The 18,447-nt window shown below is 37.6% G+C and overlaps 1 protein-coding gene across 2 annotated transcripts in view; it reads right to left on the bottom strand.

The window, feature by feature from the left end:
- Positions 1–1,907: 1,907 nt before the first annotated feature.
- LOC136866446 (uncharacterized) overlaps positions 1,908–18,447 on the bottom strand; it is a 95,766-nt gene continuing 79,226 nt past the window's right edge. For both annotated transcript variants that reach the window (XM_067143395.2, XM_067143394.2), the window contains exons 5-6: positions 3,285–3,498; positions 1,908–3,194 (exon numbers count right to left, since the gene is read on the bottom strand). In XM_067143395.2, coding sequence (XP_066999496.2) covers positions 3,381–3,498 — 118 coding nt within the window. In that variant the 3' untranslated portion in view covers positions 1,908–3,194; positions 3,285–3,380. The remainder of the gene's footprint in view (positions 3,195–3,284; positions 3,499–18,447) is intronic.

Here is an 18,447-nt window from a genome sequence, read left to right on the forward strand (position 1 = left end):
GGTGGATAATGGGGATTCATAAAAATAAGGGATGGTTAAAAGGTAGAGATAAGTCGGTATGTATACTTTGTGGGGCAGAGAACAACGATTTTCACTTATTAGGTAATTGTGAAGAAACAAGTAAAATCAGAGATAGTCTATTGGGTACCAAACATCGGAAAATGTTAGGAATAGGGGACGAGCGGAGTATTATAAGTTGGATTATTAAGGAATGGGAAGACGGAGGAGAATTGAACAATTACTTATGTGCGGTTAAAATGCAGGTGTGAGAAAAATGGAAGGAGATTCATAGGGCGATGGTGGTGAGTATAGCTTGGAGGGAATAAGGGGGTATGTGTTTGGAATGGGGACAAGTGTTTATGATGTTTATGGGGGTCTTGTATAATAGTATCCAGTGGTTTGAGTTTGTTAGGTAATTTCAGCAGTAAATGAAGTGCTGGTGATGTGTACATAGTGAAGGATGTAGAATTCGAGCCTCGAGGTTGAAGTAAGACCGAGTGACTGCGGTGGGCGTTCAGATTGCGAAGTAATTGAGTAAATAATATGGTATGTGCGAAAAGTAGAGGCCTTACCGATTACGAGATTGCAAGTCAGTATGCGATTGTTGTCATTAGGTGAACTTTAAATCCGGGATAAGTAGGTTTAGGAACAAGGATTGCGAAGTAAGCAACTGTGCATACAAGGACTGGAGTTGAATCTGTTGTAACGATATGTTAGCGGTTTTTTTGCAGAACTATCTGTTGTGACGGTCATGTGGTGAATGCAAGGTCAGGGTAGGGCTAGATTAGTTGTTTTGTAGGTTGATTCTTGTTTAATATTATTATTATCATCATCATCAGTATTTTTATGATTACTATTATTTTTATTATTAGGATTATTGCTTTGTGAACATGTATCTGGGCTGGAAGCTTGTTTTGTTCATTAATAAATAATAATACCAATGTTGCTGGTGGTTTCGATTCAGTGAGGACGACCACATAGCTTACTCTTTTGTCTCACTCTCCAAGAGTCAATATTTTTTAAAATATTTATGTCCCAACCGTGGGCTGTTCATCAATCATTTATATAGTTTTTCTTTGCACTTCATACGGCAAATTATGAGAGTTTTGGTTCTAGATTTAAGTTCTTTACCTTTAGCATTTCTATATATTTTGTCCTGTGTTTGACTTCTGTTTTCGTTCCGCTCTTGCTTTACGACAATGAGTACTTTTCACAGCATTTATTGCAGCCACTGTTTATTGCTGGCTCAATAGTTACATTGGCAGTCTCCTGAGCAATATTGTCGATTTTCTTCCTTTTTGAAGGTTTCAAAACAGCCACTAGCTTACAATAATTTATATCTCCATCCTCACTTGACTCAATTTCTTGTGGTATATTGTCTCTGTCAATGTAACTATCATCAAACATGTCTGAAAAAGTATCACTATCATTGCTAATTGCATCCACAGCATCCTGGAATACTCCTATCTGCTCCTCAGTTAGTTTAGATGACACATGAGAAAACGTGCCTCCTTGACCTTCGAGTATGAATTTCATTATAAATTGAAACAAACGGGAACAAGTTGCAAATTATCGGAAATTTTGACCTGAAACCGTTACTAATTATAATATCCTTCGTGTATTCACTGCCGTACATTATCAACAGCAGTTACTAGTTTCGTCATTTTCTCCATTGTCAAAAAATTGCTATTCAATTGATAAACAATCACATACTGTAAATAATATTCATATAATTAAAAAAGGCTAACAAAATCCGGGATTTTCTGTAATTAAGGAAATGTAAAGGAAGGCTTTGTTGAGAAAAATTATGGCTGTCATTTCCAGTATGAATCTGGTGACTTGCTTGTGCTTCATGGAGAAAACTGTCTGGGATGTGGGTTCTGAAATAAAACTATATTTTTCCATCCCTGACTTGATACAAGGTCTTTATTTGTTCTTGTTGTTAATTCATATATATATATATCCATTCAAAGATTAATGCTTTGTTAATGATTTTGTTTATTTCTTTACAATTATTCACAGAGTGACAGGCATATTCACATATAAACATTGTGTTTTTGAAATATCTATTTGTAGACCAGCAGTACCTACTTCAATTGCTTATTTATCCAAAAATATTTGGAAGCTTACAACTCGTACAAGATCAGTATTAATGTGCTACCAGTACACTAGTGTCCGTCTGGGATATACAGTACAAAGTTAAGTCGTATATTTTTTGAAAACATCTAAGTACCGGTACTCTTAAAATCCTACCAATGGTACATAGATAAAATACTCTTAACTGATTCACGATGAGTGGAAATATAAAATCTCACTTCAACAACATGTATTTTAATTCGCAAGTCATAGACTGTAGCTAAAATATAGGCAAATGAATTAAAGAGCAAAATAAAGAACCTGTGCAATTAGATTTGAAAACGTTTACCCAATATAACAGTACACAATCATAGGTACAGGATTGCGTACCATGTAATCATACATGATCTTGTCGATCCAATAACACAAAGGAGAAAGTTTATTGAATTAACATCAATTCACTCTTTTACTAGTCGCTGTTTAAAATTCTTACAAGATAATTCAGTCTCGCGGCAAGTGAAAGAAATGTATAATAATATATAAACTTATATATACAGTTTTTGGTTCTCTATTTTACAGAAGTGCAATTAAAAGGCAAAGTAATGGAAACAATATCCAACAAACAAACAAAAGGAAATAGTGGAAAAAATCATTTCACAGAAACAGACTACTGTGATTATAAGGGCCAAGCATGTTGCACATATTTTTGAGAGAAAGAAGTGAATGTGGCATAGAGTTCTATCATTAACATCAGTTATCAATCAACTAATCCCGTTTTGTTCATTTGCGTCCGATAGTAATTTGAATGCAGTACTAATCTGCATTTAAGTCTATTTTTATTCTCGAAATAAATGTAAGAAAACTTTCGTGGCAACTGTCCCTGATTAATATTTGTGTACTGGACACTAATAATTTTACACACTCATGCTATCTTCCAACCATCAAGATCTCTTATTCCAGAATTATTTCCATATAAATGAAAATATATATTTCTGTTTCTTCTCCCTATTATGATCAAGTTTGTATTTAGTTCATTCTTGCCTTGGTCCATAACTCTAAATTTCCAACTTCACTTTTGTTGCATAGTATGTGTGTATAGAGAAACAAGTTCTGAAACACTGAAAAAATCATACAATTGAAAGGTTGAATAAATTAATATGCTATACTCCAGTCATTCATGAACTTAAGTAGAATAACAATAAACTTACCGTATGGTTATCCGTAAATACGTTTTAAAAGAATAGGCATATGTTAGTAGTGTCTTTGTAATAAATTGCGATGTATAAATGTTTCATTGTATTCACTCATTCTTCAAAATTAGCTCCATCATTTTCAAGAATGAAGTTCGTTATGTAACTAGTGAACCCCAGAATTTTGATCAGAAGTTTAGCTTTCTCCAAATGCTGCTCCAACTCAAAATTTCTGTTGAAAAAAAATAATAGTATTAGGCATGTACGTATTTCCCCTTGAAGTTATACTAAATTAAAATTAAAACTGATAAGTAAACAGAATGGTGGAAAATCTGTTTCTATCTGTTATGGAGCAAAATATTTTCCAGTGGGTCATCTTCCTGGAAATATTCTAGGGAAGAGCAGGGCTGGTTTTTACGTAGGTTGTTTGTCGGAAGGTTCATTATTTTGCTACTAAACAGAGCTCTACTTTCAATTGCAGATTTATTCCAAGGTTAATGCAGTTTGAGTGCTGCTGTTTTACGCGCATTTCCAAATCCGTGTACATAGAACCGATAATAGCAAAATTTTTCCACAAACGTATGTTTTTCCAATACAAATATTACTTTTTCGTTTTTTGTTGGTTACATCAGTAGATTTTTCCAATGGTGTGGTCGGAAATTTTGTACTTCCAACAAATAAATCCACTCATTCTCCTGAACAATACTTAATAAATATATGTTGTATGTTGCATAAAATGGTAGGAGGCTGTTGGTTGTCTTTGAAAGGACTGGGGAAGGTTGTTTCATGCCATCTAGTGTCACAACGAACAAAAATCAGCCTCGGTTTCTTCTATTAAATTATTCTTTTGCTTGTTTCAGAAAATTAATAACTTTACAAAGAAAAATGAACAAGGTGAAAACACTTGTGGATGTTTCCCTGACTACGGTCAGATGTGTACTAATACTAAGAACCAAATCTCAACTATCATACACTGGATCGTTAGTGCAAAAAATACCACCCAATGAATTAAATGATGAAAGTTGCACTTCCTGACACTGCTGCTGGATGCATTACAATTACATATGACTTTTTCTATCGTTTAAAAATGACTGTTATTTTAAAACATGAAAACAAACTATAAAGTATATTTCCAGGCACTGATCACTTCTTTTGTCCTTTGCTTTACTATACATATATAATTAATCATAATAATATAATAATTATTTTTACTATTATTATTTTACGTCACACTAACTACTTTCACGGTTTTCGGAGACGCCGAGGTGCCGGAATTTAGTCCCGCGAGAACTATTTCACGTGCCAGTAAATCCACCGACACGAGGCTGTCGTATTTGAGAACCTTCAAATACCATCGGACTGAGCCAGATTCGAACCTGCCAAGTTGGGGTCAGAAGGCCAGTGCCTGAACCGTCTGAACCACTCAGTCCGGCATATATAATTAACTAGGCGAACATCAGTTCATTAGTATTTAATATTTTATTTTTAATTAGTAATCAATTTGACGCTTGAAGGAGAAATCAAAGTCTGCTTGCGGACCTATCTCATGTTGAATGACAGATAGTATACTAGTGGAAACCGAAAGACGGAAAGTAAGTGAAAGGAAGGGGTTGGGAAGGGAAGGGGCTGCTCCTGGTGACAAACTTGACTGAGATGTACGGTTAGTAGCTTAAGGCATCGGTTCTTTGTAAGTGTATACTCCTACCGTTCTTGCATCAAGCGAGCTATGCCATCTGTAAAATATAAAACTGAAGTTCACGACAAAATGATGACAAACGTGACAGATTGTAGTCAATGTTTATAGTTTTATGAATAAAGAAGCTGATAAGAATAGGAATAAAGCAGCAGAGAAGAAAGTTTCTGAACGCACAACAAAGAATAACAGATGAAAAAAAGTGTTGCAGAGGACCGTCAAGAGAATTATGGTAGAATAGACACTGAAAGGACTCCACTTGATACTCCAGGAAATACACGGAAAGGGAAAAAGCATACAACGGACATTGACAATTTTTATAAGGATGCACAGTCTATGAATTTACTGTACATTAATCAGAAAACAACTCCATCAACATCTAAATTATGGCCTGTGTTAAGGAGGATATATACTAGTTTGAGAAATATTGTAAAAGAGTTAGGCTTCAACTGAACGAAATCTAGAAATAAGAGAGGGGGTTTAATGGATACAAATTACATAAGAAGCATGCGAGGATCTTACAGGCTGATGACCTGGACTGCAGTGGCGTTTCGTGACATTTTTACTCTGGCAGGGCTGTGCCGTTATCTCCTCCCCCCCTTCAAAGGTCCAGTTTTCACTGTCCAGCAGCACGATAGTTGTAGATGAAATAATAATAATATTAATAATAATAATAATCCGATGACACTGGCTAAATAAGTGTCTTCTTCCGAGGCAGAACGATCACGTAGCGAAGATCAGATAATATCGCGAAGCGGAAAAATTAGAAACTTAAAGCATCGCAAATCCGGAAGCATTACAATCTACATACCCTTAAAACATCAACAAAAACATATACTTATGTTCACAAAACCACTAAATTCATGACTCGATATACTTTTCAGGTAGAGGTTAAAAAACATAGGCTAATAATAATAATAATAATAATAATAATAATAATAATAATAATAATAATAATAATAATAATAATAATCGTATGGCCTCAGCTACCGTGTGCAGACATTTCAATTTGACGCCATCTGGCTGTCTGCTCGTCAATTTCGACGTTCTGTTTTACTCTAGGCCCCCACTAGATGGCAGACCGAGTAAACCGAAACTCTCTTGGGCGTCTATGGCTGAGATTTAATGAATTTTGTCGGGTAAACACCAAATGTGTCACCAGAGATCTTTTACATGCTGACATCGTACAACATGGAGTGTCGAATGGACTTTTTTCCGCCCTTAAAAAATCCGACTACCTCTGCCGGGTTTGAACCCGCTATCTTGGGATCCGGACGCCGACACTCTACCGCTGATCCACAGAGGCAGCTAAAAAAACTCAACAACTGAATCCGAAAAGCAATTCTAGTAGATTACGAAATGTCAGTCAATTGTTATTATAAGTATAAAGTTAATAGTTTGATGATGATGATGATGACGATGATGATAATGACGGGATGAAGATACACATGAAAATAATACAAAAATGTAGGTAACGATACCTTAGCTGACTTGTTTGTTTACAAAATCCATTCTCCTCTCCTTCTGCTCCGCGAAGTGGTTGATGACACATTCGTTGAAGTTAGGGACTGCCAACAGCTGTTTCTCGATGGAGCACATAGCAAGCGCGTTAAGTCAATCTTCCTCCATGGTATTCCTAGTGAACGACTTAATCTTTTTCAGCGTGGAGAAGCAACTTTCATTTTCTGACGTTGTCATCGGAATTGTACAAATCATTCGTAATAACTTAATTGACTCGGGAAGAAGTACTTCCAGGTTGTCATCACAAATACATGTCAGAAGTGTTAGAGCACCTGAAGCGTTAGCCAAATCATTTCTGCCGTATAAAACTGAGAGTTCATGCCATAGTTAAATTTGGTTAATAGGAAATAATCGAGCAGCAATTTCAAATTCAGTTTGCGGGAACAGTATCCTATACCTCGGAAATAAACTAGGCTGGAAGAGTTTGGTAACAGACAGATGGTCACTGAACAAAGAACGGTCCCCTATCCCGGATAAAATAACATCGCATACTTCTCTCTCTGCAATCTTTCCATTATCTTCAAACAGTGCGCGTTTCTGACTTGAGCCTGCTGGATTTCCATCGGTGGTGTCTGTGCCATTAAGCCAGTGATGGTCGTAATCGAGAGAGTTTCTGACTCTTTGCACCGATAACTTGAAATCAGATATGCTTTTTTGAGCTTTTATACTATCAATTTCGCAGTGCTGAAGCTCGTTGAATAGAAAGTCACAGTGAGGCATAACTTTAGAGAATAGCTCTAGCCAGAATAGAAAATCGGGATCCTTCAGTAGATTCCCTACGCCTACGGCTTTTCTCACTGTCGAATAGTCATTATTGTCATCGGCAATCTTCTCGAGACACTCCGATATTTCATTTCTGTACATAAAAACCGTACTTACACATCGTGCCTTGAAGTTCCACCGTGTGGCAGCATTTCTTGGGATGCGCTTGTTTACCACTTCGTCCAAAACAGCAGTTCGTTTCTCAGATTTTGAAAAAATGATGAAAATCCTTCTAAATTACTAAAAAAGATCCTGACCTGCTTATTCTGAGTAGCACATCGCTCAACAATAAAATTTAATTGATGCGCGTAGCAGTGCACAAAATGACCGCTTTTGTAAACGACCTTAACCCTTGCTTGAACGCCAGTCGGCCTTCCACTCATTACTGAATGACCGTCGTAGGTCTGCGCAACGACTTTGTCCGGAGTTTGGTCCAACTTCAGCTTTCCAACTCCTGGAATACTCTAGAGGTAATGCCTTCTGATGAGTGATTATCAGGCAACACAAAACTTATGAAACTTTCATTTATTTTGCTACCCAACTCGTACCGTACAACAAAAACGAGTTGAGAAAAGGTGGAACAATCGGTGGTTTCATCAACTCGAATTACCACAAAATTTGTTTTGGAGATTTCTTCCGAAATCTTTGATGGCACACGGGATAGACTGAATTCAGAAACTCGTTCTGTGTGGTATTAGATAACCCCACAAATACTCTGTTCTCTTTCGATATGTTCTTTCAGTGTGCTGTCTAGCTCTGATATTAACCCTTTATAGGTTGCTGGTAAATATATTTACCACTTGGGTTTCCATAGAAACTGTTCAGATGGTAATACCCTAAGTGGCCGTAACTGTCTGCTTTCTAGTCTAGTAACACTCTCTGGTAAGAATATTTACCAGTTTTTCCGAAACTCGCGCTTCACGGCTATTTGAATCGTTCCGCTTCGGGAAGTGGTACATATGTTTACCAGAGAGCGATACTTGAACTTCACTCGTGGAAGCATTGTGTTGACCATGAAATACAGCTCATTTTAAGTGAGATACTAGGTTTCCCTGATGTAAATAAGACAACAATGTATATTTTTGAATATTTTGATAGTTTTGTGAACATAGATTGCATATTTTGTGGTTAACTTTGAAAGATTTTGTCCAAATTATCATTGGCCTGCACATAAAGTACCAAGAAAAGCAAAATAGTGTGCTCGTTTTGCATATTAATAATGTACTCATTTTCAATGCAATTGGTAATATAAATATCGGAAAATAGACATCAAAGCTTCTAGTTACAAGTTTTACATATGCCCTTTCCTACACTATTCTGGCCAACATGTTATATTCACTAATATGAAAACATGCAGGAGGAATGTAAGGTAATTGACGTACGTTTCATCAGTCACAAGGTGTATTAGCTTCCCAAATTATGAAAAATGGATTTATATCCAAACAACACTTCAAGTGTATTTCGGAAAACCATAAATTTAGTCCATCTGTATCGTATTCAGTTCCTCTGAGTTCAGGGGCGTATATAGAAAGTAATAATAATTTACATTTTAGGGTAATTATGGATGTAAGAACAGACTGCCTCATGTAGTGGCTGATATCAGGGCTTTCCACAGGGGAGGGGTTTAGAAATCAGACATGAGGGGATATACCCCAAAATACCCCTCGCTCCCCTAGGCACTTGCCTGCCTGAATGCATATTTATGTTACTTTGTAAGATATTGTTATACGATCTTAGAAATTAATTTTGGATGATAGCTTGTTTTGAATCATATAGTTTGTAAGGAGAACTATGTGCCTTAGTTCTATGTCTGTGATATTGTTCCAGCAATGTCTTTTACGAACAAAGGCCTCTCATCAATTTCATCACATACCTCATGACACCATGTTTCTAGTGCAATTTTCAGAGCCAGTGTGACATTTATAATTATATGTACTTCTTGTTCCATGCTTTCTATCTGCATTTTGCACCTATTATTTGCAAAACACAGTGGAAAGTAGTCATGTAAGCAAAGTGGTAAATATATTTACCAGTGCACACTCAGTGGGAAAAAAATCCTAAATGCTCTCTGGTAAAAATACTTACCACCCGATATCGCATAATCAAACAATGTATTGACTCAGATTTTGGTCAAAACCTAAACAGTAGACCCCAGTGACATGGCATTTAATCAAATAAGTAATATATTTTGTTCCCCAGGGTTTTGCCTTATAAAGGGTTAAATTGACTAAACCTCGAAAAATACCTGGGTTATCAGACGTGTATGCCTCATTGTGGCCCCTGAGCACTAGTTCAAACTTCCCACAGAACTAAATAGCATCAATTAATTTACTAAGAATGTATCGATTCTTCGAAACCTGTTGATTTGATTGTTTAATTTTAAGTCTGTATGCACTGTCTAATTGGCATCGAATATCTACTCTACCAAGCATAGCAAATTCAATACCAGCGTTTATATGTTTCTCGCTCATTTTATGCTTTTTCACTTTTTCACGTAGGTGTTTTATGTCTGATACCCCGACTGATGTCCATGGAGCGTCAACGACATTCATTGCTAAACAAGAGTAACAGAAGGACGCATTCCTTATCTCACATCCGCACAGCCAGTCAGCCTGCTTATAAAGTGACGGACTGAATTTCCTAGTATATGCATTTTTGTTCTCGTAACTCTTCTGTTCTTGTGCAATATTTAAATTCGGTCGAGGAGGCCCTAATTTCTTTAATTCTATCCTATGTTCAAAACTTAAAATCCCGCCACTACTTAAAATACTATTTACATAATGCATTTTCCTTGTCTTCCTAAATTAAGACTATAACATTTAGTTTTAAATGGGCAGATAAGTACTAAACACACGAATGAAGGTATTAACACGACACTTAAAACTGAAGGTAGAATTTACAATGTTATTTAAACTATTATGGTACCGTAGTTTTATCTACTGAACACTTGCACAACAGTACACTACAATGGCATTTAAACACACACACATACTTTAGCCGGCTAAAAGCTACTGCAATCACGACTACTATGGCACTCAACTGTTTCACTGATCACAAACGACATCGACATCCACGAGAACAAATAAACAGTGTCCGCCCGAATTCATTTCGTCTTCCTCAAATCTCAAAGCAATGTGACCAACGTACAAATAGTGCCGTCACCTTATGATTAGATGTTAAATCATTTTAGCTTATTTTTAGATCTGAATTGTTTAAATAGTCTGTCTAATGGAATCCATTGTTTTGTAAACAGTTTTGGAATTAACCTCTAACAACAGATAATGTAAGACGTGGGGGGAAAGGCCTAGGTACAATGTAAATTGGTTGGCGACTTTGCTATGGGCTCTGCGGGACAGACCATATACCCTTCAAGTATTAAATGCTCTAAGCATATACACCCCGCCTGCACTCCTCCTTCCCCTGACAAGCCAATATCGTCTTCCAAGACTCCTCCCGCACCCCTCATCCTTGTTAAACACTTGGAACTTGCTGAGGGTTCTCCTGCCCGCACCCGACCGCCTAATGACTTAAGAGAAAACATTGTGCTGGACTAAAGAGAAGACATTCTTGCTTGCTGAACGTATGCCACGGTCAGATAGCTTTTGCCGTATTTTTGACAATAGAAAAGCGAAACGTTTACAGCCAAAACAACACAGATAACATTGTATAACTGAATAACACACCACCATAAGTTAGACTTTGCTACATTTGTCCATCTCTTTATATAATCAGCTACAGAGTGAAAATATGTTACGTGTTTTTGAAAAGGCGGCGGGGCAGCGCCCAAAAGCCCTTCATGCACGAACCGCCACTGCTGGACTGACGATAGTAGGTACCTAATTCAGAAGTGTTACCCCGCCGTCTCGAAAGGAGGTTCGAGGTAGGAGAGGTTGTGTTCCCACTGCGCTGTTTATTTACCAGTCCCACAGGAAATGAGAGGATTATCACAACAAAAATATGAATAGTTAATATCATAGAGTGACTAACATATCCACTAAGGGTAGCACTGGCACTGCAGTCACATGCGAGGTTGAACGAGCGTGCTGTTTGGCAAAAGTCGGATTGTTTGGCACTGTCACTCTTGGAGCAAGGCCAATTAGAATATTATCATATCTGAATGCATATATCGATACGTGACAAAATGTCTGCCACATTGGGCCACGTGCAGGCGGCATTTGGCGCCATGTTTACATACAGTTTGGTTTATACCGCTCACGTGTGTAGTTGGTTGAGGTTATCTTGCTACTGGAATTCACGATTTAATTTTCCACCGAATTTTTGTGTGTTAAATAGTGTTGTTGTGTCCTTTATTTGTTATCTAGATATTTTTAACGTGTTAGTGCTGTTTTTAGTGTCTGACTCATTGGCTGAATGGTCAGAGTGTAGGCCTTCGTTTCAGAGTGACCCGGGTTCGATTCCAGGCCGGGTTGGGGATTTTAATAGCATACGATCAATTCTTCTTATTCGGGGACTGGGTGTTTGTGTTTAACCCAACAAATTCATCTTCATATTCAGACAATATCGTACACTAACAGGAAGGGCATCCGGCCGTAAACAGGGTCAAATTCACATGTGCGACACAGTTAGAACCCGCGACCCCACAGTTGTAGGAAAAGTGGTAGAAGAAGAAGTGATATTTTTAGCATTTTGACGTTATTTCAGTAAGCGGTGTGAAAGTGACAAAATTACAGATTTTACCACGTCTCTCATACCTTAGGAACATAATCACTCAGCTGGGTTTTGTTTCCTATGTCACGATGGAAAGGACAGCTGAAGTCCGCGGGATGTGGCTGCAGCGACAAGGCTTAGGCTTTAGATAATGGATGGATGGAACTCATTCATTCGTGAAGTTCGTTAAACCATTCACTGTAATAGTGAAGGATGATTATGTGTTGTTTGTGAAGGTGAATGATGAGCCATTATTAACTTTCCATCAGTTTCAAGTTCATTTGCAGTTCAAGTGTTTCACAAAAATGTGTGTTTGCCTACAGAGCATTTTAGGTTTTATTGGAATCTGATGCTTGTGAAGACCTGAAGTATGACAGGTAGACGAAGTTTGAGACTTTGGTAAGTCATTTAACAAGTTATTCTGATGATCATATTGGTCTCACTGATAAACTTTCTCTTTTGATGAACCGTTCGAAAAAATGCACGTGAGTTAGATTGTGAGTTAATGCAGAGAGAACTAGTAAAATAAAATTTGTCCTGGAAGAGTTAGAGCTCTCTATAACTAATCAAATAAGATACTCTCCAGAACTACTGATAAGGGCTGTGACATTCTCTTATTATACCAAACAATGATAGGACATTTGCTGTTTTAATTGAAGTGGTCAATATTGATGTGGTACAGTCAGTATGCATATTTACAACTACTGAGGCAAAATTTTCAGACCTTAAAGAGTTGTTTCATTCAGAGAAGATATTGTTACTAAAAATTGCTCCAAATTTATCTAGGTTGGCTCTATATCAAAAAACAATAGGGACAGAGTGTATCATTAGCAGTAAAGTCTTTGATCATAAGAATGTGGATGTTCTTGATGGCACAATCCAGTTTCTAAAATTTATTCATAAGTGGTGGCCAGTCTGTAATGTACAGCATCCAAACAAAGGTACATATACCAGAAATGAAGATGCTAGTCCAATTACTGATCCTGATAACATGAACCTTTCATTCCTTACATGTTTAAAAACATACAAAGACTTACGGCACATATCGTAAACAGAAGGAAGATTGACAAGTGAAACATACAATGATTTGACATACACACTCATAACAGTGATAGAACTGTGTAAATATATTTTTAATAAGTAACAACGGTCTTATGTGCTTACGGCCTAATTGCAGACAGACAGTTCAGAGGAAATATTGGTGTTTACAGGAAATTGAGTGGTTGTATTTTTAATGCTTATATGGAACAAATTCTTGAATCTGAAATAAAGATCTAAGTGTTAGGTGTATTGAAGACGAGGTCTGCAAAACTTGGTGAATTTTCTTTGAAAGACTTCGCTCATGATGTCTATATCAATAGCCATGATGAAATTATTGATAATTTAGAAGAAGTAGTTCACATCACAGTTCCCCTTGAAACACTGTGGATTTTGGTCTGCATTACCAGTTACACCAGTTTACAAGTGATTGAAATATTATGTGAAAAGTTTGACGTCTGCGTTAAAATGTTGCAGGCTGACAATGAATTGTTTGTGGATAATGACAGGGAAATGATGTATTTTAATATAGTGAAGAGAGGTCGTATGAAGTGTCCATCATTGATGGTCATATCCTTGTGTTGTAACGTGTTCAGACTTTTCCAGGGGTTATTTAGTGACAATTATAAACCAGAATTGCTTAAGTTACAGAATCAGAAAGAGGCACTGGTCGCGTTAAGATTTCAGGTAATTGAGAGTAAAGTATGTAACCTTGATGAGTGTCAGTGCAGCATGACTTTGGAAACGATGATTACAAAGTGCACTAAGGTGTTAGCAAAGGTTTTTATCAATAATTATGATTTTCTTATAAATACACCTTTAATTGTATATTTCATGCAGAATTAGGCTGGTGAATGTGTATTTGTTGAGAATGTTATTTTAATGTCCTCTGTAATTTCTGTTTTTCTTGTAATATTTTGTGCATTGATATTATTTACCAATGAATGTTATAATAATAATAATAATAATAATAATAATAATAATAATAATAATAATAATAATAATAATAATGTTATTTGCTTTACGTCCCACTAACTACTTTTTACGGTCTTCGGGGACGCCGAGGTGCCGAAATTTAGTCCCGCAGGAGTTCTTTTACGTGCCAGTAAATCTACCGACACGAGGCTGTCGTATTTGAGCACCTTCAAATACCACCGGACTGAGCAAGGATCGAACCTGCCAAGTTGGGGTTAGAAGGCCAGCGCCTTAACCGTCTCAGCCACTCAGCCTGGCACCAACGAATGTTGGATCAATTTTTGTCATTTTCAAGTGTACTGGCTGTATGGTTATGATAGGACCACCAGATAAGGCAAGACTTTACTTGTGGAAATCTAAGCAGCAAGAATGGATGGAGCCGCGTGAACATATTCCGCTGGCTACAATGAAGACTGGAGTGTTTGGAGGTCTCTTAACCGATTAAGAACTGGTCTCGGCAGGGCTAAGTCCTCACTTATGTTATGGGGCTTCACATCAGAGGACAGCAAGTGCGACTGCGGTGGAGAACAAACAGTGAACCACATGTATAAATGTCCTCTCTGTCCATTTTCATGTTCAGAACAAGATTTAATGCTTGCTGATGACAATGCCATAGGTGCGGCTCAGTTTTGGAAAATCACCATCTAGATGTACAGTAAATTTGGTCAATTTTCCTTTGTTTGTCCATTTTTGTAAGTTTTGTAAATAGTTTTATTATCACTTTATTTTAACTGTATGATTAAGTATGCTTCTGACACGAGTAAATAAATAAAATGTGCATATTTAAAGCACAGTATTATAGGATGCTGAATTTCTTATTTACTGAGTATGGTATGCCATTTCAGTGCTATGGATGTTTTTCTTGTAATGTGTTGTGTGTGCGTATTTGTGTTTTACCAAAGAATTTTGGTGAAATTTTGTCATTATCATGTGCATGTGTTGCAGGATTATGTTAGCGAGTCATGTGAATATTTAAAGTAGTCTTGCTTGCTGAATACCTTATTTACTGAGTACGATATTTTATGCGTTATGTGTTATTGTTTTACAAACATATATTGTCCGGCTCCATGGCTAAATGGTTAACGTGACGGCCTTTGGTCACAGGGGTCCAGGTTCGATTCCCGGCAGGGTTGGGAATATTAACCATTATGTATGTTTCGTCTTCATCATCATTTCATCCTCATGACGCGCAGGTCGCCTACGGGAATCAAATCAAAAGACCTGCACCTTGGGAGCCGAACATGTCCTCGGACACTCCCGGCACTAAAAGCCATAACCACTTTATTACCAACGTATATTAATTACTCACATTTTTGACATTGTCAATTTTGCTGCTGTAGGTTTATGTAAGTTGGTCGAATACTTGTTTCTATTTTGGTATATTATTGTATACCGTTTCATGTTTTCTAACTATGGAAACATGATGTATATTTCATATACTAATTCTCCTTTACGAAGATTATGCACGTTATCGGCGTTAGTTATATTATTAGGAATTAATGCCCTACTGCTTTCCACAGCAGACAGTGGCCCAATGATTCCACCATGTTGGATTCTGCATTAATGTCTGATATTTGTAGTTGGTCTTTATTGGGGATTCCCGATAAACTGTAGCACCCACTTTTCTGAAGGAAAATGCCAGCTGCTCAAGGAGGATCATAAACGGCAATAGCGTATCATTTCACGGATATGTTTCCATGAAGTTAATCTTCGTGCGAATAAAATAATATTTTGCTTAACAATTATCCGCACGTGAATTGACCTACTTGTGCTGACCTCGAGGTTTTTGCTCTGTTGGCGTGAAGGAGATCCTTTTGATCTTACCTGGAAGACCCAAATTAAATTAAATGTTCAAGGAAATATATGCGATGACATTTTGCTTTCACTGAATGATTGAATGACCATGCCTTAGAAAGCGAATATCCAGAAAATCATGGCATCAAGTTGATCAAGCTGATTGTGAAACAGTATACGAATATAGGCCTCAATACGCATCGTGTTGGCAGGTCATACATGCATGAACCGAATATTAGAAGTAGGCAAACAAAGGCAAGAGTGGCGTAGCTTAGACCCATGGAAACTTTACAAAAGATAATATACAGAAACTGACAATAAACAAGTGAATGTCGACTCAATGGTTTGGCTCTTTTGATCATTCTCAGAGACATAATTGTAAAACCAACAGATTTCTTGAATCTATTTTCTACCAAACATCGAAGATTGGAATTTAGATTATAATCTGAACATACAATTCAGTCTGACACTGTTACTCTTCATTATAATCGGAAGGAAATTTTTATTTTTCAACATATTCCTTACAGTACTGACTAGTCCACCTCGCTAGCGTAACGGTTAGTGTTATTAGCTACCGTCCTCGGAGGCCTGGGTTCGGTTCCCGGTACTGCCAAAAATTTAAGAATAGCAGGAGGGATGGTATGTGGTTGAAATGGTACATGCAGCTCACCTCCATTGGGGGTGTGCCTGAAGAAAGATGAACCACCTCAGGACGAGGACACGAGTTTCGTCTGGCTCTATGGCTAATTTTTGATAGCCTATTTCCAGACATAGTTAACACGAACCTTCCAAGATTATCTACAACAATGCCTAAGAATTTAGTTGGCCATGCCTTAACGCATTATTATGACGACAGCCTGAAAAACACTACGGAGCAGTCATATGCTCACTGAAGCTCGTAAATTACTTCAGTTATGATACCCGTGTGAAGTGGTCGTTGGCCTCTTCATCTCATAATATGAAGATTTTCCTGGACGAAGGCCTGGTGTGATATCCCGCGGGGCAATTTTCTGTGTTTTCGCTAACGCAATAACATGTTAACAGAGATTTTACGGAACTTAGTTAGGTTAATGTCACTAATAGTTTCTTGATGTTCTTTGACTTCACACTGCATCAGAACATACTCTGAAAGGAAGAAGTAGCAAGTCCTCGTGTTCCATTCGAAAGTTTGGAGGACGTCTGAGAGTAGGGCACAGCAACTTCAACAAAGTCCAGTAGACGATTAACAAGAGAAAAGGAAACAAGATTTTGGATATGGAGTTCCTCCCCTGTCGTAATGCATAATCAGTTCCGTTAGTGGTGTCGAAGTTCTAGGCAGTGAGATTTTGCTGACGCAAATGTCACATTCCATCCTCTCATTAACAACACGAACATAGTATCCGCAAACTAGGGCTTGAGTAACAGTAGTAGGGCAGTGGAGCTCCCAATCCCGAGCCAATCAGAGGCCGCGGAGCGGGTCACGTGACTGCTGACTCAACAGCGCGGGAAATTTGAATTTGTAAACAAAGCCACGTGCTTTTTTGACAGCTGTCATCTTTAAACAAAAGCGCATCACTAACCTCAGTGCTAACATCTTTACGGCACTAAACTATGTAGCTACCACCTTAGGCACGTGGTGGCGGGCAATTTGAAATTCCACGTGTTTTTGACAGCTGTCAAGGTGACAGCTGCCATCTTTATACAACAGACTATCGCAAATTTCAGTGCTGGCATCTTGACGGCGCTAAATCATTATGGCTACTATCTTAGACACGTGGGCGCGCAAAATTTGAAATTCCACGTGCTTTTTTGACAGCTGTCAATATGACAGCCACCATCTTTAAACAACAGACTATCGCAAACTTCAGTGCTGGCATCTTGACGGGGTTAAATCCATATGGCTGCTATCTTACGCGCGTGGTAGCGGGCAATTTGAAATTCCACATTCTTTTTTGACAATTGTCAAGATAACAGGTGCCATCTTTAACCACCTGCACTTGTTTTGAAGATGGCTTACTTGAATGTTGCTATCTTGACGGAAGATCGACAGCGTACTACTGTTCGTTAAAAGTGGGAAAATGTGTTGTTTTTCATTTGATCGAGCATTTCATGATAGCACTCTTTCTTAATCGGGACATTCCTATTGGCGTCATTGTAATGACCTATGTTGATTTCATTTTGTAATTCCACTAATTCAGTCTTTCTGAGGATGTAAAAAGGCAGGTGGAGGATAAGAGTCTGCCATTATAATGAAAATTCCTCAACTTGATTGTAACTGATGGTAGGCAAGCGGGCCTACCACTACAATGAAAATTCTCTAAACCAGTCTTCACATAAAAAGAGTTTGATGACTTTTTCGTGGCGTTTCTAGAGTAACGTTGAGAGCTATGCAATTTAATACAATCTTAATCACAACGTGTACACGACCTAACCTAGTATTCTGTATACGATGTAGAATTCCGTAGCGAAGCACGGGTACATCAGCTAGTTACACATATTTTATAGTTTTCAAATAGGAACAATCTTTTGTTTCCACGCCACACTGACTTATAACGGGAAAGACTGCTCAACATCGTAGAATGTTATTGGAGCATATTTAAAATACGTCAAATCATTAGAGTTCAAGTGAGGCTTACTAATTGCCGCTTTATAAGCATCTGCCTCTTTCTATACAGCTTACGCTCCTAATTCTCATCGTTCTAAGAAAAGTAATTGTAAGAAATTACAGACAACAATTAAGTGATGTGAAAA

The sequence above is a fragment of the Anabrus simplex genome, chromosome 3, assembly GCF_040414725.1.
Source record: "Anabrus simplex isolate iqAnaSimp1 chromosome 3, ASM4041472v1, whole genome shotgun sequence".
In the NCBI taxonomy this organism is placed as follows: Eukaryota; Metazoa; Arthropoda; class Insecta; order Orthoptera; family Tettigoniidae; genus Anabrus; species Anabrus simplex.